Source organism: Eptatretus burgeri, chromosome 14 (genome assembly GCF_056783735.1).
Source record: "Eptatretus burgeri isolate ZD-2024b chromosome 14, Ebu_testis_v1, whole genome shotgun sequence".
NCBI classification, from domain to species: domain Eukaryota; kingdom Metazoa; phylum Chordata; class Myxini; order Myxiniformes; family Myxinidae; genus Eptatretus; species Eptatretus burgeri.
In genome coordinates, this window is record NC_140974.1 from 19,110,090 (window position 1) to 19,136,937 (window position 26,848).

The window sequence follows — 26,848 nt, forward strand, 5'->3', positions numbered from 1 at the left end:
AAAATGTAGCATCTGTGAATGAATGCACATCATGGATGTAAATCCTTGCCAAAGACTGGGGCTCCAAGACAAACTCAATTTTGGGTTTGCCAACCACCATACCTCTCTGACATGTTCCTATAGTAACGGAAAGCAACGTGAAAAGCAATGAAGTTTGTTTTGGCATCTGTTCCTCCTTGCTTCCGTTTGTTCAGCACCTCGAGATAGAGGAACAGTCATCCCCCTCCCTCCCCCCTGCCCCAACCCCGGTAGTGCAAAGATTTCCTGCTTGGGCTCAAAGCCCACGAGATGGTGTCCCTCACCCTAACAGGAAAAGAATGGTGCTAATGTGCCATTATCTCTTTTCTTACAAATTCCCATGACCTCCTCGCAGCCGTGTACTTTCTATGAAAGGAAGGTCTTTCCATATATACACGGAACAATAAACCTGCACCACCAGTCATTTGTCACTTTCTTTAACTCCAGTGCCGTTGCATACTTCTGCTTTTGCCGGTAACTTGTGCTGCCAGTTGCATGGGTGCCTTTTGCATATTTTGTACGGTTACTCTCATGGTACTTTGTACTGGAACTTATACTGCCAATCAGTGGTTCTGTCATTATGACTGGTGACGAGCCTTCTCTGTTTGCATTACTTTCATTTCCAAACATGACAATAAGCAGTCTTTCCTTCACATGCATCGACAGGATTGATCAATCTGATTGAAGCTATAGGTGAGTGTTGATCAAAGGATTAAGTTTAATCAATCCTATTGAAGTTTTAATTGAGGAATAATCTGAGGATCAAGATTGATCAATCCGATTGAAGCTATAATTGAGTGATGATCAAAGGATCAAGTTTGATCAATCCTATTGAAGCTTTTATTTTGGAATGGTCTGAAGATCAAGATTGATCAATCCAATTGAAGCTGTAATTGAGGAATGGTCTGAAGATCAAGATTGGGTGATGATCGAAGGATCAATGATCAAAGGATCAAGATTGAGTGATGATCAAAGGATCAAGTTTGATCAAGGGTCCTTTCACAAATGGCCCATTTACACTGGATTGGATGAATGGTTTGACTGGGTGGGTTAAGCATCTCTTTCTAAAGCTCTAAGATGAGATTTGACCTTGAGATTTATTTCTTTCAACATCGAAATCCCCCATTTCCGATCTTCCCATACTTTCTCTTTATCCGTGATCTGCATACTCCCTTTGTGCAACCATTCCTGACTTTCCGCATCACTGTTTTCTTTTCCTTTTTTTTTCTCATTTTTCCACTCTCCTCCTTGTTTTTTTGTCATCTTGCTATTCCTCCCTCACCCACGTGTCGCTTGAAGACCCATTCTCACCTCTGCGCTAATCTTCTGTGAGTCTTGACCTTTGTATGTAAACATTGGAATCATGGAAAGTATGAATCTGTATGTATCTGACTGAAAAATCATGCAAAGCAATCATTTTTGGCTTCTTTTATTGGAGAGAAAACAAAAACTAAATCGACACATCCATGTATCCCTTGTGGACATATCAAAGATGGACAGCATAGATGGATGATGGATTAACGTGTGTGATACCTGGTTATTATGGAATTAAATTATCTTTTTTCAGTTCCATGCATTTCAGTTAAATCCAAAGTAGATAATAGGCTTGCACAAGATGGTTTTTTCTGATAAAGCTTTGAAATAATCATTTGGTATCATTCTCATCACCAACAGTTAATCCACATGTTTACTACTAGCTGTGTTCAAGATATGTATATATATATATATATATATATATATATATATATATATATATATATATATATATATATATATATATACATACATATATGTTAAAGAAAGAACCACTCACATCTCTCACCTGTGAATGGAGGGAATAGTCAATCAGCTCTCACCTAATCAACGAAGCCCAGGTGGCTAGGATTACATAAATAAATTAACACCTCCCATGCTTATCGAGCCAAAACTGCTGTCAAGCAACCAAGAAGGCCAACACAAGGTAAGCGCGATGCTACATCAAACCCTTCCCAGAGTTCCTCCACAGCCATAAAAACATGTGGGTGGGTCTTCCTTTATTATTATTTATATATTGACTGCTTTTGACGTTTGCACATGGTGCATGCTTTGGGGCCTCATTGGTATGCATTGCTGTCTGCGCTGTTGTTGATGATTCATCAATAAGTGATGAAACCGGTCCAGCAGCTGAGGGTGTGTGTAGCATTGGGATTCTCATGTGTGTACTGTGTGCGAATGTCTTTAAAGCTGTGGAGGAACTCTGGGAAGGGTTTGAAACAGCATAGCGCTTACCTGTTGTTGGCCTTCTTGGTTGCTTTACGCAGCAGTTTCAGCTTGAAGAGCAGAGGAGATGTTTATATATATTTATATATATATATATATATATATATATATATATATATATATATATATATATATATATATTTATATATATTTATATATATATATATATATATATATATATATATATGTATTTATGTAGATCGATATAATACTCTTGTGTGTGTGTGTGTGTATATATATATATATATATATATACACAGTACATATAATATTTATTCTTCCCCCCTCCCTCCCTGCCTCCCCACCCCAAATAGCTCCTGAAGGGAAACATGGGAATCTTTTTCAAACATGCACTACAGATGGCAGACCTTTTTCAGTACTTGGTCATCACTGTACTGGTAAGCATCAGACATCATTCAGGGCACATCTGTTTCTTACATACACAAGGGGAATTGGGGAAAGGGTTAAATTGAGAGAATAAAGAATTGATAAAAGGGAGGAAGGAGGGAGGATAGGAGACACAAAGGAGAGGGTAAAAAAGGGGGTTTAGGGGAAGAGCTGGGGGTGGGGTGCTGTTTATCTTTGATTATGTAAGAATAGGTGACTCCTAATGCATTGTTTTAATGCTTCGAGACCCATTCATTCATTTGTTATTGCTCTTCCAATGCTGCCCGTTTTCTTTTGTTTTACCATTTCACATACATTCTGTGTATTTTCCATACCACTAGCCAAAGGGGAGGACTCACTTTTCTTCTAAATGGAGAGGAAATGACTAGTTGTCAGGTGCAGGTTGGCAGAGGAAGGTTTGCCCCACCAACAGTGTGTGCCAATCTTTAGGGCTTCTGCTGTTTGTTATTACCCCATACACGCAAAGCAAAAAGTGGGTTTAAGCAATTGGTTAACGTCCGTCCATCTGCCCGTGTATCTTATCAGTTTATAGGATCATGTATTCGACTGGGTAAAATGGCGGTAAATCCCATAATTAATTTACGTGCGTTTCAACCTCTTTACACCTTTATATGAATTTAATTATATACTTGAACACTGAAGAACACAAAAGGCCTTCATAATACTTCCAAGAACCTCCAGTTTTGCAGTACTTAGACTTGCTCAATGGAGTGATATAGGTAATAGGAGCTGTCAAGTGCAGCACCTGGGAAGTGGGCATTGCATGTGAGAGGGTACAGTATCGGGATGAAGAAGAGCATGCCAACATGGCTGTGTACAATGCCAATTGCCACTGCATTTGATGGTGATCAATAAAGCCACTACCTCCGAAACTGTGACGTCGTCGTCTTATTCCAGTGTGTAAGGGTGATGTATTTAAGACTGCTCCAATGGCGCTAAACTTCCAGGTTTTTAGATCCTCGTGGAGGATCTCTAAGTCTTACTCACGTTGTTGTTCTTCATCTTCTTCTTGTGGACTTTTTTGTTTCACAGCCTACAGTTTTCATCGAAACTTCCTGAAACTTGGCATATATATGTAAAAATACCCTGCGCAGACAGTAACTATCTCCGATTTTGAAAATTCCTCCTAGAAAAAAAGTTATGACGTGAAAATATCTCCGCTAATGGAAATCACCTAAAAAATTATCTCCGAAACTAGGCAAGCTTTTTGAATTCTGTTTGCGCGAATCGAACAGGGCATTAGCACAGATGAATTACCGCACATATGATGCATCACTATGACGTCATATCAATTTTTATGACGTCATCATTAAGAGGATGAGGATCTTATCTCATTTGAGCTTGTTTTTTTAAAACGATCTTTAAAATCATTATTTTATGAAAAAATGAATATATACTTGAACACTGCACAGAGAATTATTGTGTTCTATGAACTCTCGAGTTTATATAAATTATTTAGATGTTGCGGTCGAGATTAATATCCATTTACAGATGAAGCGAAGCTCGGGGGTGAGGCAAGTAGCTGGTAAAAATACAGGTGTAGAAATTGTTTCATTGTTTTGGGGGAAATGACAAGGAAGTAGCAAATCAAATTTAATGCAGAGAAAAGTATCGGTAATAGGAATAGTTAGAAACAATAGTAACCGAGATTATTCTCTTAATAGGAAAACTCTGCAGTGTGTGGACCAGGAAATAATAATTCTCAATAACAAGAGTTCAGACAATGAAGCAGGTAGCCGAATGCCAGGTTGCTATAAATACAGCAAACAGGACGTTCCGCAGGTCAGCCTGAACTAGACCATCTTCTGACTTTATTTGACTGACGTCTTTGACTGGACCGACTTCTTAACAATCCTTTTAAAGACTAGATCCTGATTGGACCAACTTCTTCTCCCACAGGTCATCCCTGACTCCTTAATGTCTCCCCCTGGGTATTGTCTTCTATGATTTGATTGGCCTGACTCATGTCCTGATGGTGGAGTTGCACTTACATCAAGTTACATTTATCGCTGTCCATGTACTGCTCTTGCAACTCCCATCCCTCTGGAGTAACTCTGGCTGTGACTTCCCCTCCGCTCCCACCTTGTGTTTGTCTGTGTGTTGTACCAACCATGAACAGTTATGACTACATTTACATCTCTCTCTCAGACAACATGGACTAACTTTTAACCACTCATCCCATCTCTCTCTCCTCCTCACATGTGTTGATTTTCAATCGTCACCATGCCAATTGTTTAGGTGTTGAAACCTCTCCCACCAGTCGTGAAACTTCAGCAAAGTACTTCTGTGATTTCATGGGACTGCCTCGATCTGTAAACTTTCCCACCGGGATTTCTCACAATGGAAATCCTCCCTTATGGACTTGATGATGACAAACTTACCTGCAAAATTCTTCTGCTCCAAATGGTTCATCTGATCATATTATTGTGAGAGTTGGCACTCTGGCTACTCTCAGAGAGCTGTCTTAACAATGTGGTGAGTCTGGCAGTTCACTCAGGCAGATCGGCAGAGAATGCAAGCAGCCATTTCTCTCCAGGACCGGTCTCCCATATCTACTGCTCCTGATGTTAACTCGGTCTGGGAATTCTTCTACAGAAACCTGCTCTCTCTCAAACACAGATTCATCCCATCTCATCTTCGGTTACCTTACCCTTCCTTCCACCCATGGATACACTGAATCCTGTGGTGAGGCTTCTCTCGATGGTAAATCCTGTGATGAATCCTGTGGTGAGGGTGTTGTGTACTGCATTTATTCCTGGAAGGCAAATTGGACTGAAGGAAACTGCAAATCATTCCACAAAGCCTGCAGCTTGTATGCGTCCACTTTCAGGAAAGCTCGAAAACATCTAGCCAACCTCAATATTAAACTTTCAAGCTTGTCTCCCTCCTATAAAACCTGATGGTGCCTTGTTAACTCTGTTTCCCCTCCATTCCTTACCTCACTTCAAATGGCTCCTTGACTCTGTATCTTTTACACCTGAAAAAGTGGAGAAGTTTCTGGTAACCCTCGACTCTGATTCTCCAACTGTACCAGACGGCATCAGCTCACGTGTCCTAAAAACCTGCTCTGCTAGTCCTTGACATCCTCTGTTCTGCTCTTTATTTATCTGCAGTTCAAGATCCACTCCCAGCCATGGCAGATGATGTGCCATCAGCTGAGTTTTGTCGATGGATACTTACGGACAGTTTTGTGATTTTTTTTTCTCTGGAATAATGGCTTGAAGCAGTACATCAAATTTAAACATTGTTACCCACCAAGAAAGTACTGAACATTCATACTAGTGAGCCATTGAGTGAATGGAAAGAGCTTTAGATATTTTGCATGTCAGGTTGCACATTATGACGTCAGCATCAATCAGAAAATGAAATGAAAACACAAAGTTATATTGTTCAAGATCACAAACCAAACACACAGAACCCCCGGTGGTAGAACTCCACCAGTTGTGCCGTGCAATGCCACAACTAGTCAGCCTTTAGAGTACTTTGCAAAGAGGTTTTCCTGGATATGTCCAACTTTACTTTATGTCTGTGAATGCAGGTATCTGCAGTTGTCTGTCTACCTGCCTGCCAGTTGCTGCTCAGGGTGGTGGGAAAAACAAAGATGATAATGTTCGGCATGATGGTGAGAGTCCACAAACATTGACACCTCATCTTATAATGGACTGAACTTTAACCTTCTGGGACGAATGTATTCTTCAAAGTAAGAGAGAGAGTTAAGATTTAAAGAACACAAGCAGCGTTTCTTGTCATCAGTGGGATACAGTTCACACAGGCAGAGAGAGAGAGGGGGGTAGTGTCGTAGTTTGGTGGAAGTTTTCCAGAGGAACCGAGTGGTCACCTGGTATTGGGGCTTTACCGTGACAGAAAGAGATCCATGCATGGGTTTAAGCAGGTCAGCAAACCCAGTGAAATGAGTGAGCATCAGGAGTATGTTACAATTTGGCAAATATTTGTGCTTGCCTTCCTGCAGTGGTGGATCCCGTTCCTCATTGCATTGGTGACAGTCCCACGGAACGTGCCATTGGCGTTCGTTGTGTGTGCGGCCTGTGGCGTCACAGTGGCTACAACCTCTCTCATTCCTTGGTGGGCAAACAATATCTTTCCTGCTCTTTAACAATGTGGTTTTGACTTTAGAGTTTTTGAAGAGAAGGATGAAGTGGTCTGGGAAACCATTAGGATTGAATGTGTTCTGATTGGCAACAATATTAACCAGTTTGAATTATTTATTTAATTCTGCAGTGGAACAACCAATAGCTGCCTCTATAATTTAATAGCAAACCCAAAGGTGTGTGTGTGTGTGTGTGTGTGTGTGTGTGTGTGTGTGTGTGTGTGTGTGTGTGTGTGTGTGTGTGTGTGTGTGTGTGTGTGTGTGTGTGTGTGTGTGTGTGTGTGTGTGTGTGTGTGTGTGTGTGTAAGAGAGAGAAAGAGCATGAGAGATACGTACCTACCTGTGCTCTCTCAGTTGTGTCAGTTTACTTCTCGACATAACAGATGTTGCTTTGCCTTTCAGAGAGGAACCAAGGTTAATGTGCAAAACCTGAGAAGTGGAACAAAGAATGCTGACCTAGTAATGTACAGCACAGTAATAGGGTTGTTCTTCTTTCCGTATGTGTATTTACAGGTCAATGCTTCCAGATACAATCATGGACTTTAAGAAAAAGTATGGAGACTATCCAGGACAGGAGGCTTTATTTTACTCTTTCTACGTATTTTTCAACAAGTTTGCAGTTGGAATCTGCTTGGCCCTATCAATGCTCATTCTAGAGTAAGTTTTCCCTGCCACCTCGACCCATTCCAACATGCAGACCAAGTTTTATGTTTGTGCAGAGTTAGTTAAATGAGAAAAATTTCCCATGACAGACAGACATGTAACATATGACATCTCTCCAGTTATCCACGCATGGCTTACTGACTTACACTTCTTCCTGCCCATGGTACACTGAATATTGCGGTGAAGCATTTGCCCTGAAACAACTTGCCTTCTCTTCCTGGAAGGCAAATCCGACTGAAGGCAATCTCATTGTATTCCAAAAGTCCACAACAAATGTGTGTTTACTCTCAGGAGAGCCAGAAAACATCATCTGTCCAACCTCAAGAAAGAACTTTCAAACTTTTCTCCCTCTTCAAAAACTTGGTGGCACCTCGTTAAGTCTGCCTCTGGTGTATGCTCCCCTTCCATCCCTTCCCTCAGTTCAAATGCACCACAGCCAACTCCACTTGGGAGAAGGCCGAATGCCTCAATATTGGCTTTGCTTCCAAATTCTGTGTTCCCAAACCCTCACTCTCAGTACCCAGCCTTGCCAGTCGTACCCAACTACTCTTGGACTCCTGCAACTGAATGTCATCAGCTCACGTGTCATAAAAACCTGCTCTGCTGCTCTTGCACATCCCCCCCCCCTCTCTCTCTCTCCCCCTCTCTCTCCCTCTCTCTGCCCTTTTCACCCTATCATTGGCACTAGGTCATCTTATATCTGCTTGGAAATCAGCCATCAGCCAACATCACTGCTTTACATAAAAAGGTGCAAAAGATGATCCCCTTAACTACAGAACTATCAGCTTACTTCCAATCATCAGCAAGGTCATGGAATCCATCAATGCAGTTGATAAGAAATCCTTCCTTTTCTCCAAAAACCTCATCTCAGATCACCAATTTGGTTTCAGACCAGGTCAATCTACCTTGGACATGCTGCTTCTACTCACCCAACAATGGATGGAGGTCCTCAATATCCGACATGAGATCAGGTGCATCTCTCTGAACATATATCGTGCTTTTGATACAGTGTGACATCCTGCCTTACTCTCCAAACTCTGCCGATGGCATCCAAGGCCAACTCCATGCATGGATTACTGACTTCCTCCTTTCATCTCCTCTCCCTGTTAAAGCCGGAGTGCCCTAGGCAGTATTCTGGGACAAATTCTGTTGCTGATCTTCATCAATGATCTCTCTGACTCTCTGGAAAATCATCTTTATGTATTTTCTGATGACACCATGCTCTGCCATGACATCCCTCATCCTCCAGACAGTAAGCTTGCTGCAGCTGCTTCCCTCTCTTCAGACCTTGACAAAATCACAAGCTGGTCAAACACTTGGAACATGTCTTTCAATCCAGACGAAACGCACACTCTCACTATGTCTCTCTGAAAGCACTGTCTGGCAAACACTCCGATCTACTTTCTTAACAACCCTCTTGAGGAAGTTCATTCACTCAAACTCCTGGGTCTCACTCTGAATCACCATCTTTCTTGGGCAAACTACAATTGAAGGTTGGCCTCTAAAGCCAGTCGCCGACTGGGCATCCTCTGTCATACAACGTCCTTCCTTGGCACACCTGAATTCCTATTCACCTTCCAGGCCTTCATTTACAACTTGATAGATGATTGCTCTCCCCTCTGGACTGACAACCTTACCTCACACCTTGTTCAGCTAGACACCGTGGAAACCAAGGCCTTCAAGATTATCGGGATCTCCCACACTGTACATGAGTCTTTTTGCCAATCACTTTCCCATCGCAGACAGGTCAGCAATCTCTCTGTCTTCTCCCACCTTCTTTCTTCTGGTCTTGCACACTCTGCTCTTTCTGTGCTTTGTCTCCCCGAGGTTTCTGCAGGTTACACATAGTCCACCATCAACCCCCTTCTGGTGAAACTCCCTAAATCTACAAGCAATGCTCACCTTCATGCATTTGTTCCTCTTTTTCCCCACCTGTGGTACCAACTTCCACATTCTCTTCAATCTCATTCTTCCCTCGAGGTCTCCAAGACAACTGTTCACCGCATTGTCAGATCGTCCCCAATTCAGATAATGTTTTCTACACTTACTAACCCTCCTCCCCACTCCATCCACAAGCCCTCCTCATTCCAAATTCCCAGTTTTTCCTTCCTGGGAGATTCTTGCATATGACAGCTTGGCTGCCGGGTAGCTATCATTTTGTTGGGGTACGACTATGCCACTGATGCTGTGCCCCATACCAGTACACTGGTACTCATTTCGCCAAACTCGGAAGGATGACAGGCTGAGCCAACCCCACCTGGTGTTAATTCAGTGGCAAACGGGGCTCAAACTCAGGACCATAAGAACCCAAGCCAGCCATCGTAACCACGAAGCCAACACCAGGCTTTGTCTCGTAGTTGAGCACCAATCCTGGCCACCATATATAGCAGACAATCGATCATCCCCTCAACAGAAGTGAGTGAAGACCCTGCACTGGATTGTTGGATGGAACAGATATTCCCATTTTAGTGACAGTAAACCTGTATAATGAGAAAAAATAACATTTAGGGAGAGTTTGCAGTGTCGGCCAAGTGCCAGGACAATTCATTGAACCTTATATTATATGGAATACCACAGAAGAGCAACTACATATTGGCCAGCTTCCATCACTGAGGTCAATGCATAGCATTGCACGGGCTGACAGGTTCATTTGGAAGAAGAGTATTCATCTTTGAGCTTAGTCGAGGTTCGATACCTGACCCGACTGTAAACCTTCTCCTTGAGGATTTTTGGCCAGTTGCATCAAGTGCTCCTTCTATCACATGCGATGCGAGGCCAGGATCCTGTCTGATGGCATGCTTTGCTGGTGAATTTTTGAAAACCTATGGTGCCATTAGCAACAGTAGGCCGTTGTGTGCTAGCAACCTTGCCAAATTCCACATCCTTGCCCTAAACTACAGGGGATACGTATTCGTGACACAGACTGAGCTCCCAGAAATGATGCAACCAGCAGCCAAGTGCTACACACAAATGAATGATAAATGGTGTTACATGGTCTTCTTCCTCGTCTTATTTCATGTACAGCATGTGGCTATGGCCTGTGGGTAGTATACTGTGATTTTCATGGAGGTGCAGCTGTGCTGCTGATGCAGTGCATTTGTAATTTGTTCATTGTGCCGGGAGAGCTCACATGACTCTTCATGAAGGTCTGGGATCTTTAATGTCCACCAAGTGATGCTGGCATGTGGTAAGCCGAGTTTAACGTCCACCGAGGGATGGCAGACACATTGATGCCTCGCCCTGCCTGTGAAACATCAGGGTGACAGTTTATAGCTGACATGATATTTCAACCAGTGCCTGACAGATCACAGGCGAGTGTGCATCCATCTCTTGCTCTTGGCTATCTTGCCAGTCATTTTGCATGGAATGGCAGTGAATCTCATCTCCAACTGATTAGGAACTGGCAACAGGTGTTAAAGTTCTGGTGCTGAGATCTGGGCACGTGTTGGCCATACAAGATAATATATGGCCGCCCACCAACGCCTGTTATTCATTATCAATAATAATGTGTATGTAGCATGATTTTTTTTCTCGCATAGTGTTGATAAATTTGAATAAGGTGCCGGTGATATAATTGTGCTCATTGGGCATGTGGTGTTAAGACTTTATATTGAGTATGTGGCATGAATATGAAGTACATGGTGTGATTTCTACAGTTCTGTGGGTTACAAAACATGCAAGGACAATACTCGCAGCTTGGTGTTGACACTGCGACTTCTTATGGCTCCAGCACCCATTATATTCGGCCTCATTGGAATTTCTGCACTCATCTGCTACAAACTGTGATGATTCTCAATATCTGCAGACCAGTAAGCTTGTTCAACTCTTTCTCGCACATATTTCCATTGTTGGTGTTTTTCTTGGACATGTTACTCTTCATCTTGAGATCGGGAAACTCTTTTGCTATTTGGCATGTGCAGCAATCCACCTGGACTTCTTTCAAATTGAAACAGCTGTACGCTGAAGAGCAACAGAGTTTCCAAGCACAATCAAGTCAATCGTCTGATTAATAGATAACATCTTTATGATGAAAATTGGAGATCTATCATGAAAAATACACCCCATAATTTTCCTGTGCAAACATAAATCAGTTGCTTGAAGCTTAAGCTCCCTATCTACCAGGTTTGTAGATAGTCCTTGGATGGGATGCCTGCCTGGATACTGCATTAAAAGGATCCTGTTGAACAAGTAGTCTGTATATTATTCCAGTCATGTTAGTCGCATTTCCCAAGGGGAAAGAAAGCAGAATGTGTGTGCTACTAAATGTCCAGAAATGAACCTCAAAAACATGGTATATGAGAAATATCAATCTTCTCTAGCTTTATTACGGTAAACAGCAATATTTTCAGTTTCTAAATGAGTAAAGAACGAGATTATATGTATTCACTTCCTCTTCTGGATTAGAATCTAACCCTTACCATATAGGTTTTCCATGTAAATGTGATACTGTCGGACCCCGCTATTAGCGGAGGATACGTTCCTGGAAAATGCTGCGAATAGCGAATCTGCGAATAGCAGGGTATAGTTTCAATGAGAAAAGTGGGGATAGGTTCCTGGCAGTTAGTGATTCATGAGGGAAAAATTAAAAATCGCATGAAAAACAATGAATATGCCCACAAAACAACAACATGATTACGCAAATACGCAAAGCACAGGGCCATGAATGTCGAAGCAGGTCGCATTTTCTAAACCGCGAATACACGGGGTCTGTGGATAGTGAATCCGTGAATCGCAGGGTCCGATAGTACTGTATACTCAACTACCTGCTCAACCAATGCCTTGTCCATGTGAAAATGTGGTATTTGTGTTTGCCAGTGTTCAAACAAACAAATCTTCGTTTTGGCCCAATATTAATATCATTTTCGAACTATAATAGCTGAATGATCCAAACCCAATCCAAGAACAATACACAATCTTAAGGCGCTGTCACACGTTGACGATTTAGCCAGCGCATGCCGACTTATGAAAAATTTGTCAAACGCTGGCACACGTCGAATACGTTATGGGTAAGTTTTGATAACATTAAGAGCACGCTGAAAAACACTGCCATATGTCGTAGTACGCTGGCTTTCATCGTTGTACTTTGCGGTTTGTTTGTTTTTTGTATACCTTGTCGAGGCTTGTATGAGAGCTAACACACAACGCACATCAAGGGGGGCATGAGACAGGAGGGGAGGGAGTGGGAAGGGCAAAATAGTGGGGAAGAGAGACATTTGGAGATCTGTGGAAGAGAGAGGGATGGGACGGAGACCATGGGGAATAGAAGATGGACATTACAGGGACTTTCAGGAAGGAAAGCAGGGAATTTTAAGGAGGTGGGCTTGGGTGGATTATCGGGGGTAGAAAAGATCAAGGATTTGGATGGGAGATGATATGAGGTGGTGGTGAACAGCTGTTTTGAAGGCCTGGAGGGAAGAATGGGAATGAATAGAGTGAGGGAGTTTATTCCAAAGGTGGGGAAAAAGAGGAATGAAAGAGTGAAGGTGAGCAGTGATTCGTGATTTTGGTAGTTTTACCAGAAGGGGATTGTTGGCAGACCTTGAGCGCCCTGCGGAAATGTGGTGGGGACAAATCGCAGAGAGAACAGGGGGGGCGAGGCTGGAGAGGAGACGGTAGAAGACAAAAAGACCACCGACCAACCTGCGGTGATTGAGTGAGAGGCCCAAAGACTCAGCCTCATTGCGGGAGATGCCGACGATCTTAAATGCCCTGGTTTCTACAGCGTGAAGCCGAGAAAGGTGGGAGGCAGGAGCACCAGCCCAGAGGGGAGAGCAGTACTCCATCAGGCTACGGACAAATGCTTTGTAAGTGGTCAGGAGCTCAGGTGGGCCGAGGAAGGACCTTGCACGATGGAGGATTCCCAGTCGGCGACTGGCTTTGGAGGCGAGGTTTGAAATGTGGCTTTCCCAGGAAAGGTCATGGCAGATAGTGAGACCCAGAAGCTTGAAAGAAAGGACTTCTTCCAGAGGATTGTTGAGAAAGTGGATGGGGGGGTTTTCTAAACGGTCCTTTCGAAGAGACATAGTGAGAGTGTGAGATTTGTCCGGATTGAAAGACATGTTCCACATGTTGGACCAGTTTGTGATTTTATCCAGATCTGCAGTGAGCGAAGAAGCTGCTGCTTGCTGGTCTGAGGGATGACCGATGGTACGGCAGAGGGTGGAGTCATCAGCAAAGAGATATAGAGGATTTTCCAGAGAGTCAGACAGATCATTGATGAAAACCAGAAAAAGAACAAGGCCCAGAACGCTACCTTGAGGAACTCCAGCCTGGACAGGAAGAGGGGGTGAAAGAACTCCATTTAGGGCCACACGTTGACTGCGACAGGAGAGGAAGTCTGCGAGCCATGAGTGGAGATGGCCTTGGATACCATAGGTTGTCCTCAAATTTTAGCATGCTTGAAATTTTACGATGTATGTCAGCGTATGACTCACACGTTCCGCTATGCTGGCCATAAGTTGTAGGCACGTTATGCGATCGTTGACGCACATTACTTGTAAGTTACTCATAAGTCGAAACACATCGAGATAATGATTAGTGTACCCGAAACTTATTTATAACCTATGAATAAGGTGTTGTAGGCACGTTACACGATCGTTGACACACGTCGATGCACGTTATGCGATTGTTGACACACGTCGACACACGTTACTTGTAAGTTACTCACAAGTCAAAACACGTCGAGGTAATGATTAGCGTACCCGAAACTTATTTATAACCTATAAGTAACGTGTTGTAGGCACATTACATGATCGTTGACACACGTCGAGGCACGTTATGCGATCGTTGACACACGTCGAGGCACGTTACTTGTAAGTTATTCATAAGTCGAAACGCGTTGAGGTAATGCTAAGCGTACCCAAAACTTATTTCTAACCTATGAGTAACGTGCTTTGAACCTATGTGTAACGTACCTCCAACGCATATTGACGTATGTAGACGTATTTGATTGACGTCTTCCGGACGACCACAGAACTTACTTGAACGTGTTTCTAATTTACAGCTCCCGTATAATGACGTATTGGCAGCGTCAAAAAAAAAAAACACAATAATAACTTCAGATATTTCGTCACGTGCCGTTACGTCACGTCCGATTGCCTCTTCAGTTTGCTCATGTCTTATTCTTAGTTCCTCCTCTGTGAATATTTTCTGTTTGAGGATATTGTCACATCGACGTCGAAACTTAAAAGCAAATGTTCGAATATATTTTAAAATTCGTGATAGACTAAAAATAAAAATAAAAACAACAACAACAACAACAATAACTTCAGACATTTCGTCACGTGCCTTCACGGAGCCAAGGAGAAAAAAAGAAAATGTGCCTTCACGGAGAAAATAAGTCGGGTATGCTAAACATTACCTCGACATGTTTCCACTTATGAGTAACTTACAAGGAACTTGTGTCGACGTGTGTCAACGATCGCATATCGTGCCTACAACTTATTCCCAGCGTAGTGGAACGTGTGAGCCGTCGAATACGTCGAGTACGTCGTAAAATTTTCAGTATGCTTGAAATTTCACGACGTACTAAATGTACCACGAAATATGACAGCATACTTCATCGTTTTTCAGCGTGCTCTTAACGTATACACAACTTACCCATACCGTATTCGATGTGTACCAGCGTTTTAGACACATTTTTCATCGGTCGGCATACGCTGGCTAAATCGTCAAGGTGTGACTGCGATGTTGACACTTCCAATTCTCAGGTGGTTATGATTTAAATCAGCGTGCGGCAGGTTTTTAACAGAGAACGCCACGAGTTCGTCGGCGATACGTGCAGCGCGCTATGACTAAGTTAAACTATCGTTGGGCATAGGTTGTGAACGCCGACAACAGGCTAAGCATTCGTTGGTATAAGTTATCAATGAGACAACGAAACATTCTGTGCCCATTACTAATATGTTATGAATACGACCAACACGTTATGAATATGACCAAAACTTTAAAAAAAACATCAAAATTTCAGTGTACGCCAACGTTTTACATACATTTTTATACGTTGCCATTGCTGGCTAAATCGTCAAGGTGTGACAGCACCTTTACCAAAAGCCACAGAACACATTATATAAGCAATTTATAACCAGTTTTGGTGTGTGTGACCATTTCTTATGTTGGAAGGCCTTCCAATGTCCAGTCTATCAAAATCAAAGGGACCAGCTTGTTGATTATGAGAGCGATCTCTCCATAAATCCTCACATGGTGATGTAACTTTTTTCAAATTTGTTGTCAATGTTGTGAAGATCCCAATTCGAATTCAAACAAATCTCACACTCCCTGACATTAGACTTGAGTAACATGCACCTGGACATATAACTTCTTCAAGAATCTTTTCTCACATTTTAAGGCTCCAGTGGACAAATTTATTGCACTTAAGGTTTCTGCCATTCCAGTCATCACCTTGGAACATCAGGCCACAACCAGGTCAGCTTGGCGCAACATTTTCTGCAAAGGCCTGGACCACTTTGAATGTGGGAGACTTGCCATTTAGAGACAGTGGAGGCAATAAAGGAAAACCTGCCAACGTCAGTCTCCACAAGGACCAGTCTATACTTGTGATATTTGCAGTTGATGCTATGGGTCCCGCATTGGCCTTTGCAGCCATCGCACAATGCTTAGTGAGCATGCCAACGAAGGGGAAATATTTGTCGAAAGCGACGACTCACACCACCATCATCATCCTACACATTTGCACCATACCATGCAATGTCATGCATTGATCACATGTGAACAGCTTGTGTACAACTGCTCTTCAGGATATTGTATGGAATGCAAGACTCAATGACTTGAACCAGTGCGAGCTGAACATCTTGCTGACCACTCCCCCTGAACGCATTCCTCATATGAGTGGGTTGATGTTCGGAAAGAATCCGCACCTGTTCCATCTAAAAAAATTCACAGGGTTTTCTTCCGTCTCAAAGAAATGTTTGATCGTCTTTCAGCTCGATGGTTTTGGTTGGTGTTGTTTGTACTCCTCCACTCCATGACAAACATCCCCACAATTTAATTGTGGATGAGTAGGAAGGTTGAAATCATCCCGACGGAAGTGCCCAATGTATGGTAGTTGATTTGAATTCCTCAGTGGAATTCAATTAACTACTTCTGGTACAAGGTGATCTTAAACTGAGTGATGAAACCGTTGCCCATCTGTTTATACTGTCTCATGATGATATTCAGGGTTGAGAAAATGAAGATGCACATGTGGGAGGCAATTATAATGTTTTGAAAGGGGTAGCCTATTGATTTTGATAGGACAATGTATACAAGATCGTGACAAAATCATGAGTGTACCTTATCATATGCACACGAAAACACATTTGTCAAACATCACTTGATTGGCCGAGATGTAGCACATTTCTCTTTGAGCTCTCAATTGTATTATATTCCACCCAGGTGGCTTTGAGGTAGCACACGTATCTTTGAGTTCTCACATGCGTTCAATTCCTGACGCAACGATAAGCTGTGGGAAGTGCTGATTCGACACCCTCCTTCGATCCAAGTTTCTCCTTTGAAAATCAGAGATACTCGCTGTCTGCAAGGCCTTTGTCCATAGATCAATGGACTACTGTTCTCTGCTATGGGGTGGTGCTCCAGCATCTCATTAGTCTCTCCAGCATCTCATCTGGATTCTGGGAAATCAAAAGCTCTTAAAATTATTGGAATCTCCCATGATGAGGCCAAAGCACAACGTCAGTTGCCCTCCCATTGCAGGCAGGTCAGTGGTCTCTGTTTTCTACCATATGTTCTCAACATTGCTCCTTCTGCTCTCTCGGTCCTCCAACCATCCCCAACAACTCCAGGATGCAAACATTCTTCCAGTAATTCCATCGTGATTAATCTTCCAAAATCCAGGCTGACTGTGTGCCTCAACTCTTTTATTCCTCACTTCTCCCGTCTATGGAACTACCTTCCAGAGACTGTTCTGTCTCAGTCTTCCCTTCCCACTGTTTCAGCAATGTTATGATGCTTCTCATTTTGGAAGTTAAATGGGTAATGCAATCTGTAATATATCTGAGAAAATATCAATTAATTTGGAATGAAATTGTGAACGGTGTGTGACTGGGTGGGGGGGGGGGGGGAAGGTCTAGAATTTATTTCTAAAATTGCCTTACAGATAACGACAACCTAACGTGTGTGCATTACCTGTGCCAGGTGTAGAGATGGAGTTGTGACATGAAGGAAACAAGAATGCGGCGGAAACAGGAACAAGATAATTTATTTATTCTTTTACAAGCACGACGCGGGAAACGTGCATTTTATAGATTTTTTAAAAATATATATATATATTCTATTTACTTTTGCACTGAAGTGCACACGTCATGGAACCTGGGGTGCATTGGGTTTCCCCCCATAGCAACTCTTCTTGGCCAATGATATTTGGTGCAAATGTCTCCCATTATATCCTATGTCCCAAAGCACCCTGATTTCCCAACATTGTGGCACTGCAGACTTTTATAGAAAGGCCACAATGAGGAAATATTTTTGCAATGCAGTCCGTATTGTCAAGACACCGATGTTTTTGTGACATTTTAGGCCTGTTTATAGCACAGTATTAGCGTCGAAGCCCAGCCTAACAGAATGTCAAATTAAGCCATCCAAGAATTCCGTGACGCATAAATTACTAGTATGACAATGTTTGACTCAAAAGACTATTTTCTTTTGCATGTCGAAAATTTTGATGGGAAAATGGGCTGAAAGGATGGCCTAAAGATACACCAACTCACCTCAAAGCTGTCTAGCCTGGGTTTGAATCCTGAACAAGCTATAAACTGTCATCCCAGTGTTTCACAGTCATGGTGATTCATCAATGTGTGTGCTGTCCCTTGGATGGACGTTAAATGGGAGTTCCATCGGCCAGCATTAATTGGTGGACTAAAGATCCCATGGTGTCCTTCGTGAAGAGTCGGCGAGCTATCGCCAACACGATGAACAAATTACAAATTCCTGTCCTTACCGGCAGAAGGCACTGCGTCAGAAGCACAGCCGTGCCCTCAGCCAATGATGCTACCCCGCAACAAAGACGAAGGTGTGAAAATGGTGACACAAAATGGAGATGGCATTGTTTTTGATTGTGTTTTCGTCAACATGGATTTGAAGGCAAGACGATGACACTTCCACCATTTCACGGCTTAGTGAGCACAAGAACAGTCTTCGGCAATGCTCGATGAAATTTTTGAATTGGTTGATGAAATTATTTTCACCACCGTTGCCAAGAAATCAAAACTACCTCTCTGGGTGGGAGGCTTGAATGTCAAAGTTGGTAAAGTGTACATGTACTGTTCTCGGAGGCCTCTTTGGCTTCTTTAGATGCTAACATGAAATATAAACAGGCCTACAGTGTTTTCCAAGTCACTGTGTTATTCCCACCACCCCTCTCCCACACTTCCCATCTTCCCTGTCACTACCTTCAACGTCGTTCTTATCATAACTGAAACCTCATTATCACACGAACTTAGAATTGCATTTATTTTTGAGAATTTCTCAACAAAGTCTATTACATTCCCAGCACTGCTTTCTCTTGCCTAACGCAAACTTACAAGTGAACTTACTCCTTGCCTATAAGGACAAATGATCAAAAAAACAGTGATTTAGATATCGTGAAGAAGATTCCTACTTGGGTGATTGCATTGAGCAATTGCCAGGTGACTGTGCCAAGTGGAACAAAGTTTTTTTTTTTTTATATATATATATATATATATACAGGATTCGAGGCTCATGGAAGAGCAGAACAATAGGTGGAAATGGATCAACATTACATACATAATGGTGCAAAGGACAAACGGTGAGACTCGAAAAATGGATGCTCAGCCTACAACGCAAGGAGAGGATTTGTAGGGGAAGGGTGAGAATAGGATCTCAGTGGGTGCAGCGAAGCTCCAGATTGTGGAAGTGGGAGAGGCCATCAGGTGGCGGTGGACAACAGACCTGGAATCCTAAAGGGAAGAGCTTGAGACAGTGGACTCAGTAAGACAAAGGAAATAGGAGTTTGTAATAATGGAGGTGAGGATTGAGTTTATATTTGAAGAGGATAGCAAGGAATGGGTTTCTGGCAGACACGTGTGACCTGAAGGGGCGGGATCTGGGCAGAGAGGTGAGAGGGCCGGACGAGCAAGAGCAATGGAACCGGTTTAAAAAACATGCAAGGCTACGACCCTGAGACTCAGCTTCTTGACACGAGGGTCCGATGACACAAAGGCTATTGGAATCCAGGGCCTCATTTGGGCAAGGTGCAAAGCAGCAGCAGCAGCACCATTTCATATGAGGGAGCTATATTCCATTATGTTATAGATGCAGGAATTGTACAATGTCATAGACTAAGGATTGCAGAGGATGAAACTAGGCCTGTGGAGAATTTTAAACAGTTGTGAGATTTGGAGGTCAGCTGGCTTGGAAATATGATCTGCCCAACACATATAACAGCAGATAGTGAGGTACCGGATAATGAGGTTCCAGAGATTTGAACTTTTCCAGAGGTTGACCACAGAAACTAATTTGGGGATTTTTTTTTTCTGCTGGTCCTTATGGAGGGACAACTTGAGAATATGGATCTTTCTTTCACTGAAAGACATGTTCCAGGTAGATGACCAGTTGCTTAATATCTACAGGTGAGCAGGGCCGAATGCTGCCACAGCCTGGCTGACAGACAAGTGCATAACTATTATGGAGCACAAAGAAAAGTAAAACAATGGATTTTCTTTTGACAAAGCCATGCCATTGATGCATATCGAGGCCAGCATTGGTCCCACATCACTACCTTGAGATGCCAACCTAAAGAGGAACAGCACGGGATAGTACGCCATCCAAAGCAACCTTCTGCTTGTGAGCGCACGGGAAATCTGATAATTAATCAATTAGAGGGAACCCGAGATCCCATTAGCTCATAGTTGGGAAATCAGCGCAGGATGCCTGACAGAATCAAATGCATGCTAGATGTCTAATCCTATGTTGACTTCTTGTTTGACACTGAGGGTATCCATCCATGTCTAACGCAGAAGAATCGGCATGTCAGAGGTGGGATGACCTTGGCGGAAGCCAAACTGAAGCTCAGAAATCAGAAAGTTAGAGAAAACGTGACATCTGCAGAATATTAAGATTATATTCACTTACAATGGTGAGAAGTCTGATTGGTCTAGGAGGATCCATTTTGATCCTTATGAAGTGGGGTAACATTGAGGATTTCCTCAGATGGAGGCAGGCAGGTGGCCCTCGGCAAACGACCAGGAAAAGAGCAGTGTCTGGCACTGCTTGGGTTGTCGGTGTCGGTTCAAAGTCAGTTGGTTTTGAATGACGTGAAAGAAAGTAAATTTATTTAAATCCCATGCACTTTGGGGGAATTGTATTTCTGAATGTATGAGCTTGATCATATTATCCTTCTTTTTATGAATTTTGTTTACGATGAACCCTGTACATGTATTCAAATGTAGGAAACTGAAACTAACCTTGTACAGCTGTCTCTAACAATGTAAAAGAAATTGTACAGCATTTATATTTTTAAATTTTTTAACAAGAACACACTTTTATATTCTTTGTTTCTCGACTCTTTTTTGTGGTTTCTGATGAAAACTGTGAATATTCTTCTTCATTTGCTGTTCTTCATATTCCTTCTCATCCACCAACTTCATTCAAACATCACATTTCTCTGAGAAAGTTTATAACTCCATATGGAATACTTTGAAGGTTTAAGTAAGCTCTCAACATTCAGCAAAGACTAACTGATCAGAGAAAGTCCATTGGGACCCTACTCTGTACAGAGCATTGGTGCTGCCAAAGCAGTCTCCTTGGCTATTGGGCACAATCCTGGACGGGTCGCCACTCTGACGCAGAATACTCGAATGACTCGGTCATCCCAGCAAGCTGGTACTCATTTTGCCGACCTCGGAAGGATGACAGGCTGAGTCAACCCCCTGGTAAATTAATTCAGCAGGCAACGAGGCTTGAACTCAGGACCCTCGGATCTCGGATCCCAAGCCGCCACCCTAACCACTGAGCCAACACCAGGCTAATCAGAGAAAGCAAAGACAATAAATGTATCGTTGAATCATGAGATTTATTGGGGGTCATATATTTACCACATATGCATGGATTGGGAAAAGATAGTTTGAGAAATAAATGAATAAAAAGTCATGGCACTTTCAAAATCACGTATTCCGCCCCAAAATGCTCTGCATGCATGTGCAAAACCACAGGAAACGTCAGCGTTCATGGCATCATAAAATATCATGAATGTCGGAGTTAAGTATTGTTTCTTAAAATAGCTCACAAAGTTATTTTAAAAATCCAAAAATACTTGGAAAAATACCTGAGAGAAAGGACTATGCATCTGCACAGTGAAAGACTTGGAGAACTTTCTCAGCTCACTGAACGAGCAGCTGCTCGTTCTGCAAACTCCTGACCATGTTGTTCGGTGCAAGGCTTGAGTAGACGGGCGTTTGCTTCACAAATACCCCATGGGTCGCTTCCATTGAATGAACTGTGTATCTGGATGAGGTGTTTCTGATACCAATGGGCTGTATTTTCTGGGGGGGGGGTATTTATGTGCTCTATTTTCGACATGACAAATTGGGGAATGTTGGCTTTATGATTTCATTTGAATTACCAATCTTGAGTGTTGCAAAATGTGTTTTGAGTTGTATTGAAATGCTTTACCTTCTAAGGGTGCCCAGCATGCTTTTCTGGAGGCTACTGGTCTTGCACGTTGATCCTCAACCCGGGCCTGTGTCTGCTCTGTATTCTCAGCTGCCCTGGAGGCTGCTTGTCTTGCACATTGATCCTCAACCCGAGCCTGTGTCTGCTCTTTAGTCTCAGCTGACCTCGAGGCTGCTTGTCATGCATGTTGATCTTCAACCCAAGCCTGTGTCTGCTCTCTAGTCTCAGCTGACCTCGAGTTTGCTTGTCTTGCGCATTGATCCTCAACCTGAGCCCGTATCTGCTCTGTCTGCTCAGCTGACCTGGACGCTGCAACTTGAGCCTGTTTATGCTCTTTATTCTCAAGTGACCTGTGGAATGCTATTCTCTTTGGATCTGGTTTGTTTTTTCCCATCAAGGGTCTTTTTTTTGGTGGCATTTGGCAGTATTTATAATGCAAGTAAGGTAGGTTAAGATATTTCTGAACAGAAGTGTTCCCTTGGGAGTTCCTTTGAAAGTTAACTCTAAGTCAGAATCGAAAATATTTTTGTAGCACAGAGTCACATCGCGTACATGCAAAGTCGTTTTCTTTTCAGGACTTGGGAATGCATAAAATAAATAAATTAAAAATCGAGTAATTAACATCAGTTGTTGAGCCCGTGTAATTTCCATGCAACAGACTGGGAGGATTGCAGGTGAGGTTGCATGAACATGCTGGTGGTATAATAAATCCGGAGGCGCAATGCGCCATAAATTGTCTTTTCCAGAGCTATGTCGATTAGCGCGAGTGAAGCCACGAGTCTTGCTCCGGGGGGCATCTCGCCGTGCCGATCTTCAGATTAAAGTTAAAAAATCAACTCGATTCATACCGAGACCAGGAGGATTAAAGGTAGGGGGAGACATGTTCCAAGGGAATACACAGTTATCGGTTAGGCCTAAGTCACATTTGGCTCGGCGGCCGTAGGGTCTACAAAATCTACGGCCACTCGCAATTGTAGGGTGGCCACAGTATTTCCACGGTCACAAAATGTAGCAGTCACATATGTTTTTATTTTTCGGGTAGCCGCACGGGGTATTTAGAAATTGTGGAGACCGAAAACGTGGGGGTGCCATACGGTCTTTGATTTGATGTCGCACGGTGACCTTAGGGCGTCCCTGCGACTGCCATAGAATTTTCAAGGCAGACGCAAGGTGCCCTCAAGGCGACCGCAGGGCGACCGCAGGGGGGCCTAAGGCGAACGTGCGGCCAGACGGACGGTTATGAGTGGGTATATATACCAGTTCTTTTTTTACTGAAATAAAAATATAACTGTTCGGAACATACCAGTATATATAACTTAACGTACTATAACTATATATATATATATATATATATATATATATATATATATATATATATATATATATATATATATATATATATATATATATATATATATATTTGAAAGTGTGTCTGTGTATTTCTCTGTGACCTATGCACGCGAAAAGTACTGGACTGATCCTCACCAAACTTCACATGCTGACAGAACATGTACCCGGGAGTGTCCCGATGTAAAAGAATTGTACTTCCGACTTCCGGTTTCCGAATTATGACGTCATCACCTGATTTCGTAACGTTAATTTTTCAAGTTCAGCCGATTGACATGGGGCCAACGCCATATACAATATATCTAACATATGATTTTAAGTTTTGTTTGTTTGTTTGTCTGCATCTGCTTATCTCTTGAAAGGTGAAAGATAGGAGCTAACCACTCAAAAAAATATGTCGGGATGGGCCCCAGGAAGGTTATAGGCTATGTGGCAAGGCTCCTCGGCTGGGGGGGGGGGGAATCCCTCAATCATTGGATTGAGGAGCTAGTTTGGTGTTTCTGAAAGGAGATATGAGAGGAAGGGGGAGGGATGTTTTCAGGTATGTGAGAGTAGCGGTAAGCTCTGGAATCATTTTTGAATCTCTGAGTTGGGGGGTGGTTCAACATAAAATTGCAAGGGTGTAAGGGATTGCATGCTGCCAAGAAAAACTAAGCACCTCACATGACGAGGTGATCCTGGATTGGAAGTATTTTTGTTTTGATGTGGAAGTGGTGGATGTTCCTGGATTTTGTGCATCCTGTTATGATCCTGAGGGCCTTGTTTTGAGATGCTTGCGAATGTTGCTATCAGATATTACTGGTGCCCAACTTGGGCTCGCCGAGCTTATGTTGGTGTGAATTAATTATTATGGTTCCCAGAGGGAGGCATTTAGTGTTTAGTTGTGTTGTCTATGGTTTCCCACTTTTTGAAGAATAATTTTTCCATTATTTTAAAAAATTTTAATTTTTCAATTTACAATAATTTTTGGGCTTTTTTTTTCCAAATTATCAGTTATTTAATTTTCAATTGTATAAATTTTGCCAATTTTCAAAAAAAATTCAATATTCAATTATTTAATTATGCATTTCTCCATTATTTAATTATTTGATTTTTAATTTTTATTTTTAATTTTCAATTTAATTTTTTTAACAAATTAATTTTCAATTACAGTATTTATTTTTTTCAATTTTCAATAATTTAAACATTTTTAAATTTTCAATTATTGAATGGGGTTCCACTTTTTGGAAAAAACAATGTTAAACAAAAAATTTGAAAATCATTTGCTACCAATTGGTTAATATTACGAGTTGATTATACCAGGTACCATCAGTAATCTCCAATTGCAGCCATCCAGCTTGTAGTGAGTGACTCTTTTAATTGTCCAAAGGTGATTTGTGTGAGTGCCTTGAGTGTGTTAATTTTGCATGTATCTTTGGCATTGATTTTGTTACCATGTTGAGTAAGTATCACATGTGTGTGTCGAGTGTGCGGCTGAGTATTGTTGGGTGTCTCTCTGGTGGAAGGATTTGATAATGTAATAATGTATTGTGAAGGCGCAAGTGGAACTCGCATCTACCTGGCGTGAAGAGTTGCCATGGTTCAGAGTTGCCGTGCCACATCTACCTGGGGCTTTCATGCGGTTTTGAGTAATCCCATGTTCTAGAAGATGTATATGTTGCTGGAGTGTCGGTGATCTCTTGGATTTTGTGATATTGCATAGCAATTATAAGGTCATCGGTGTATGAAAGGAATGTTGTGCCTAATGGTGATAGGGGGAGATCTTGGAGAAACAGATTAAAGAAGGTGGAGGGGAGTATAGATGAGATGCTCTGGTATGAAATAGGGAGTTTAGGTTTTTGATCTGAGCTTGGTGGCCAAACAGAAAATTAGCGAGCCTTCTTTTTTGCTACGATGATGCATTTTTGTGTTAAGAATTTTGTCAATAAGAATATGGTATGGTACCTTATCAAAGGCCTTGTTGATGTCTCTTGCAACAAGGATTGTGAGGATGGGGGTTGGGAAGAGGTTTGTGATTAACGCTGTATTAATTTGACCAGGCTCATTGGCATAATGGTTGGAGCATCTGCTTTGAGTCTGGGAGGTCAGCAGTTTGATTCTGATCCTGACCCTGGCTGAGCCAAAGATTTTAAAATGATCCATGTTGCTTCTTTGCTTGATCCTCAGCATTTGAAAAGAATGGAGCATGGACAAAGAATCATAGGTTGGCAACCATTTTTAATTATGTGGCCTTATTTTGAATGTCATTGATGTTTAATTGTAAGATTTTTTATTTGTAGTTTATGTGCTTGGGGGTCAGGCCCGTCGCTAGGGGGGGGAATTTGGGTGCAATGCCCCCCCATGGCGCATCTGGTGCCCCCCCCCACTTGTACGCCACCCATTTATGCCCTGTTGCACCCTGTGAACAACTTAGTGTTTAAGGATGAGCGCCCACTGTGACCTTGCTGTTTAAGAGTTCACCTGTGTGAACTAAAACCCTTATTCCAGATGTTCAACGTGGTGACTAATAAGGCCTTCTTGGATAAACTGTTCTTTAATAATATCCTTCTTTGAATAACAGTCAAGAGATAAGTGTGCGCTTCCCAGCGCATCTCCAAAAGCAATTGGCAAGACAATACAGTCCAAGACCACAAGATAAAAGATAATAACGCAAGCACCAACGCCAGCAGCCAAGACCTCGTGTCGAATGTCGATGTTGTGGGTGGTTATATATATATATATATATATATATATATATATATATATCGTGGATCATTTAGTTTTAAGGAATAGCCAATCAGCGTATTCGATATGGAGACCCTATTGAGCAGGTTACCTGATTGGTTGTAAGTTAGTTATAAATGTAATATAGTCATTATATGATAATATGATTAAGGAAAAGGCATAAATTTACATTATTAAAGATGAAGTGCACGTGCACCACGTGACCTTCACAACCCGTCAACCCTCCATCTTACAAAAGTAATTTTATAATAAAAATTAAAAATATGTGTGTTTGCAATCGTGTTTACATTTGAAATGATGCAGATAAAACCTGTTTTTGGTGCATGGATCATTTAATAAAGAAAACCGTCAACTGTGAAATCTCGCGAGTCGCGAGATTAGTGACGCGAGTCGCGAGGGACGAATCACAGAGTACGAGTTTGCAGCAGGAGAAAAGGACGTGGATGATGGATATATGAAAATGGCTCAGAAAAGGAAAAAATGCAACCGACGAAAATGAAGAAGATGATGAAAGACATGTTGTGGGAGGAGTTGGAGGAGGAGGAGGAAAAGACTATCATGTCTGTGGTGTAGTCATGCCCACGGGGAGGGGCATGGTGATGATGCATGGTGGGCGTGATGATGGGAGGAGTGGCCGTGGGGGTCGGCAAGGGATATGAGGTGTGCGCGCCGCCT

The 26,848-nt window shown here is 42.3% G+C and overlaps 1 protein-coding gene across 2 annotated transcripts in view; it reads left to right on the forward strand.

Annotated features, from left to right (window-relative positions):
- The window catches only part of LOC147012737 (sodium-dependent lysophosphatidylcholine symporter 1-A-like), a 55,018-nt gene extending 34,040 nt beyond the window's left edge, over positions 1–20,978 (forward strand). For both annotated transcript variants that reach the window (XM_085853867.1, XM_085853866.1), the window contains 6 exons: positions 2,592–2,675; positions 6,224–6,307; positions 6,656–6,768; positions 7,307–7,450; positions 11,113–11,265; positions 17,609–20,978. In XM_085853867.1, coding sequence (XP_085709993.1) covers positions 2,592–2,675; positions 6,224–6,307; positions 6,656–6,768; positions 7,307–7,450; positions 11,113–11,242 — 555 coding nt within the window. In that variant the 3' untranslated portion in view covers positions 11,243–11,265; positions 17,609–20,978. The remainder of the gene's footprint in view (positions 1–2,591; positions 2,676–6,223; positions 6,308–6,655; positions 6,769–7,306; positions 7,451–11,112; positions 11,266–17,608) is intronic.
- The last annotated feature ends 5,870 nt before the right edge of the window (positions 20,979–26,848 follow it).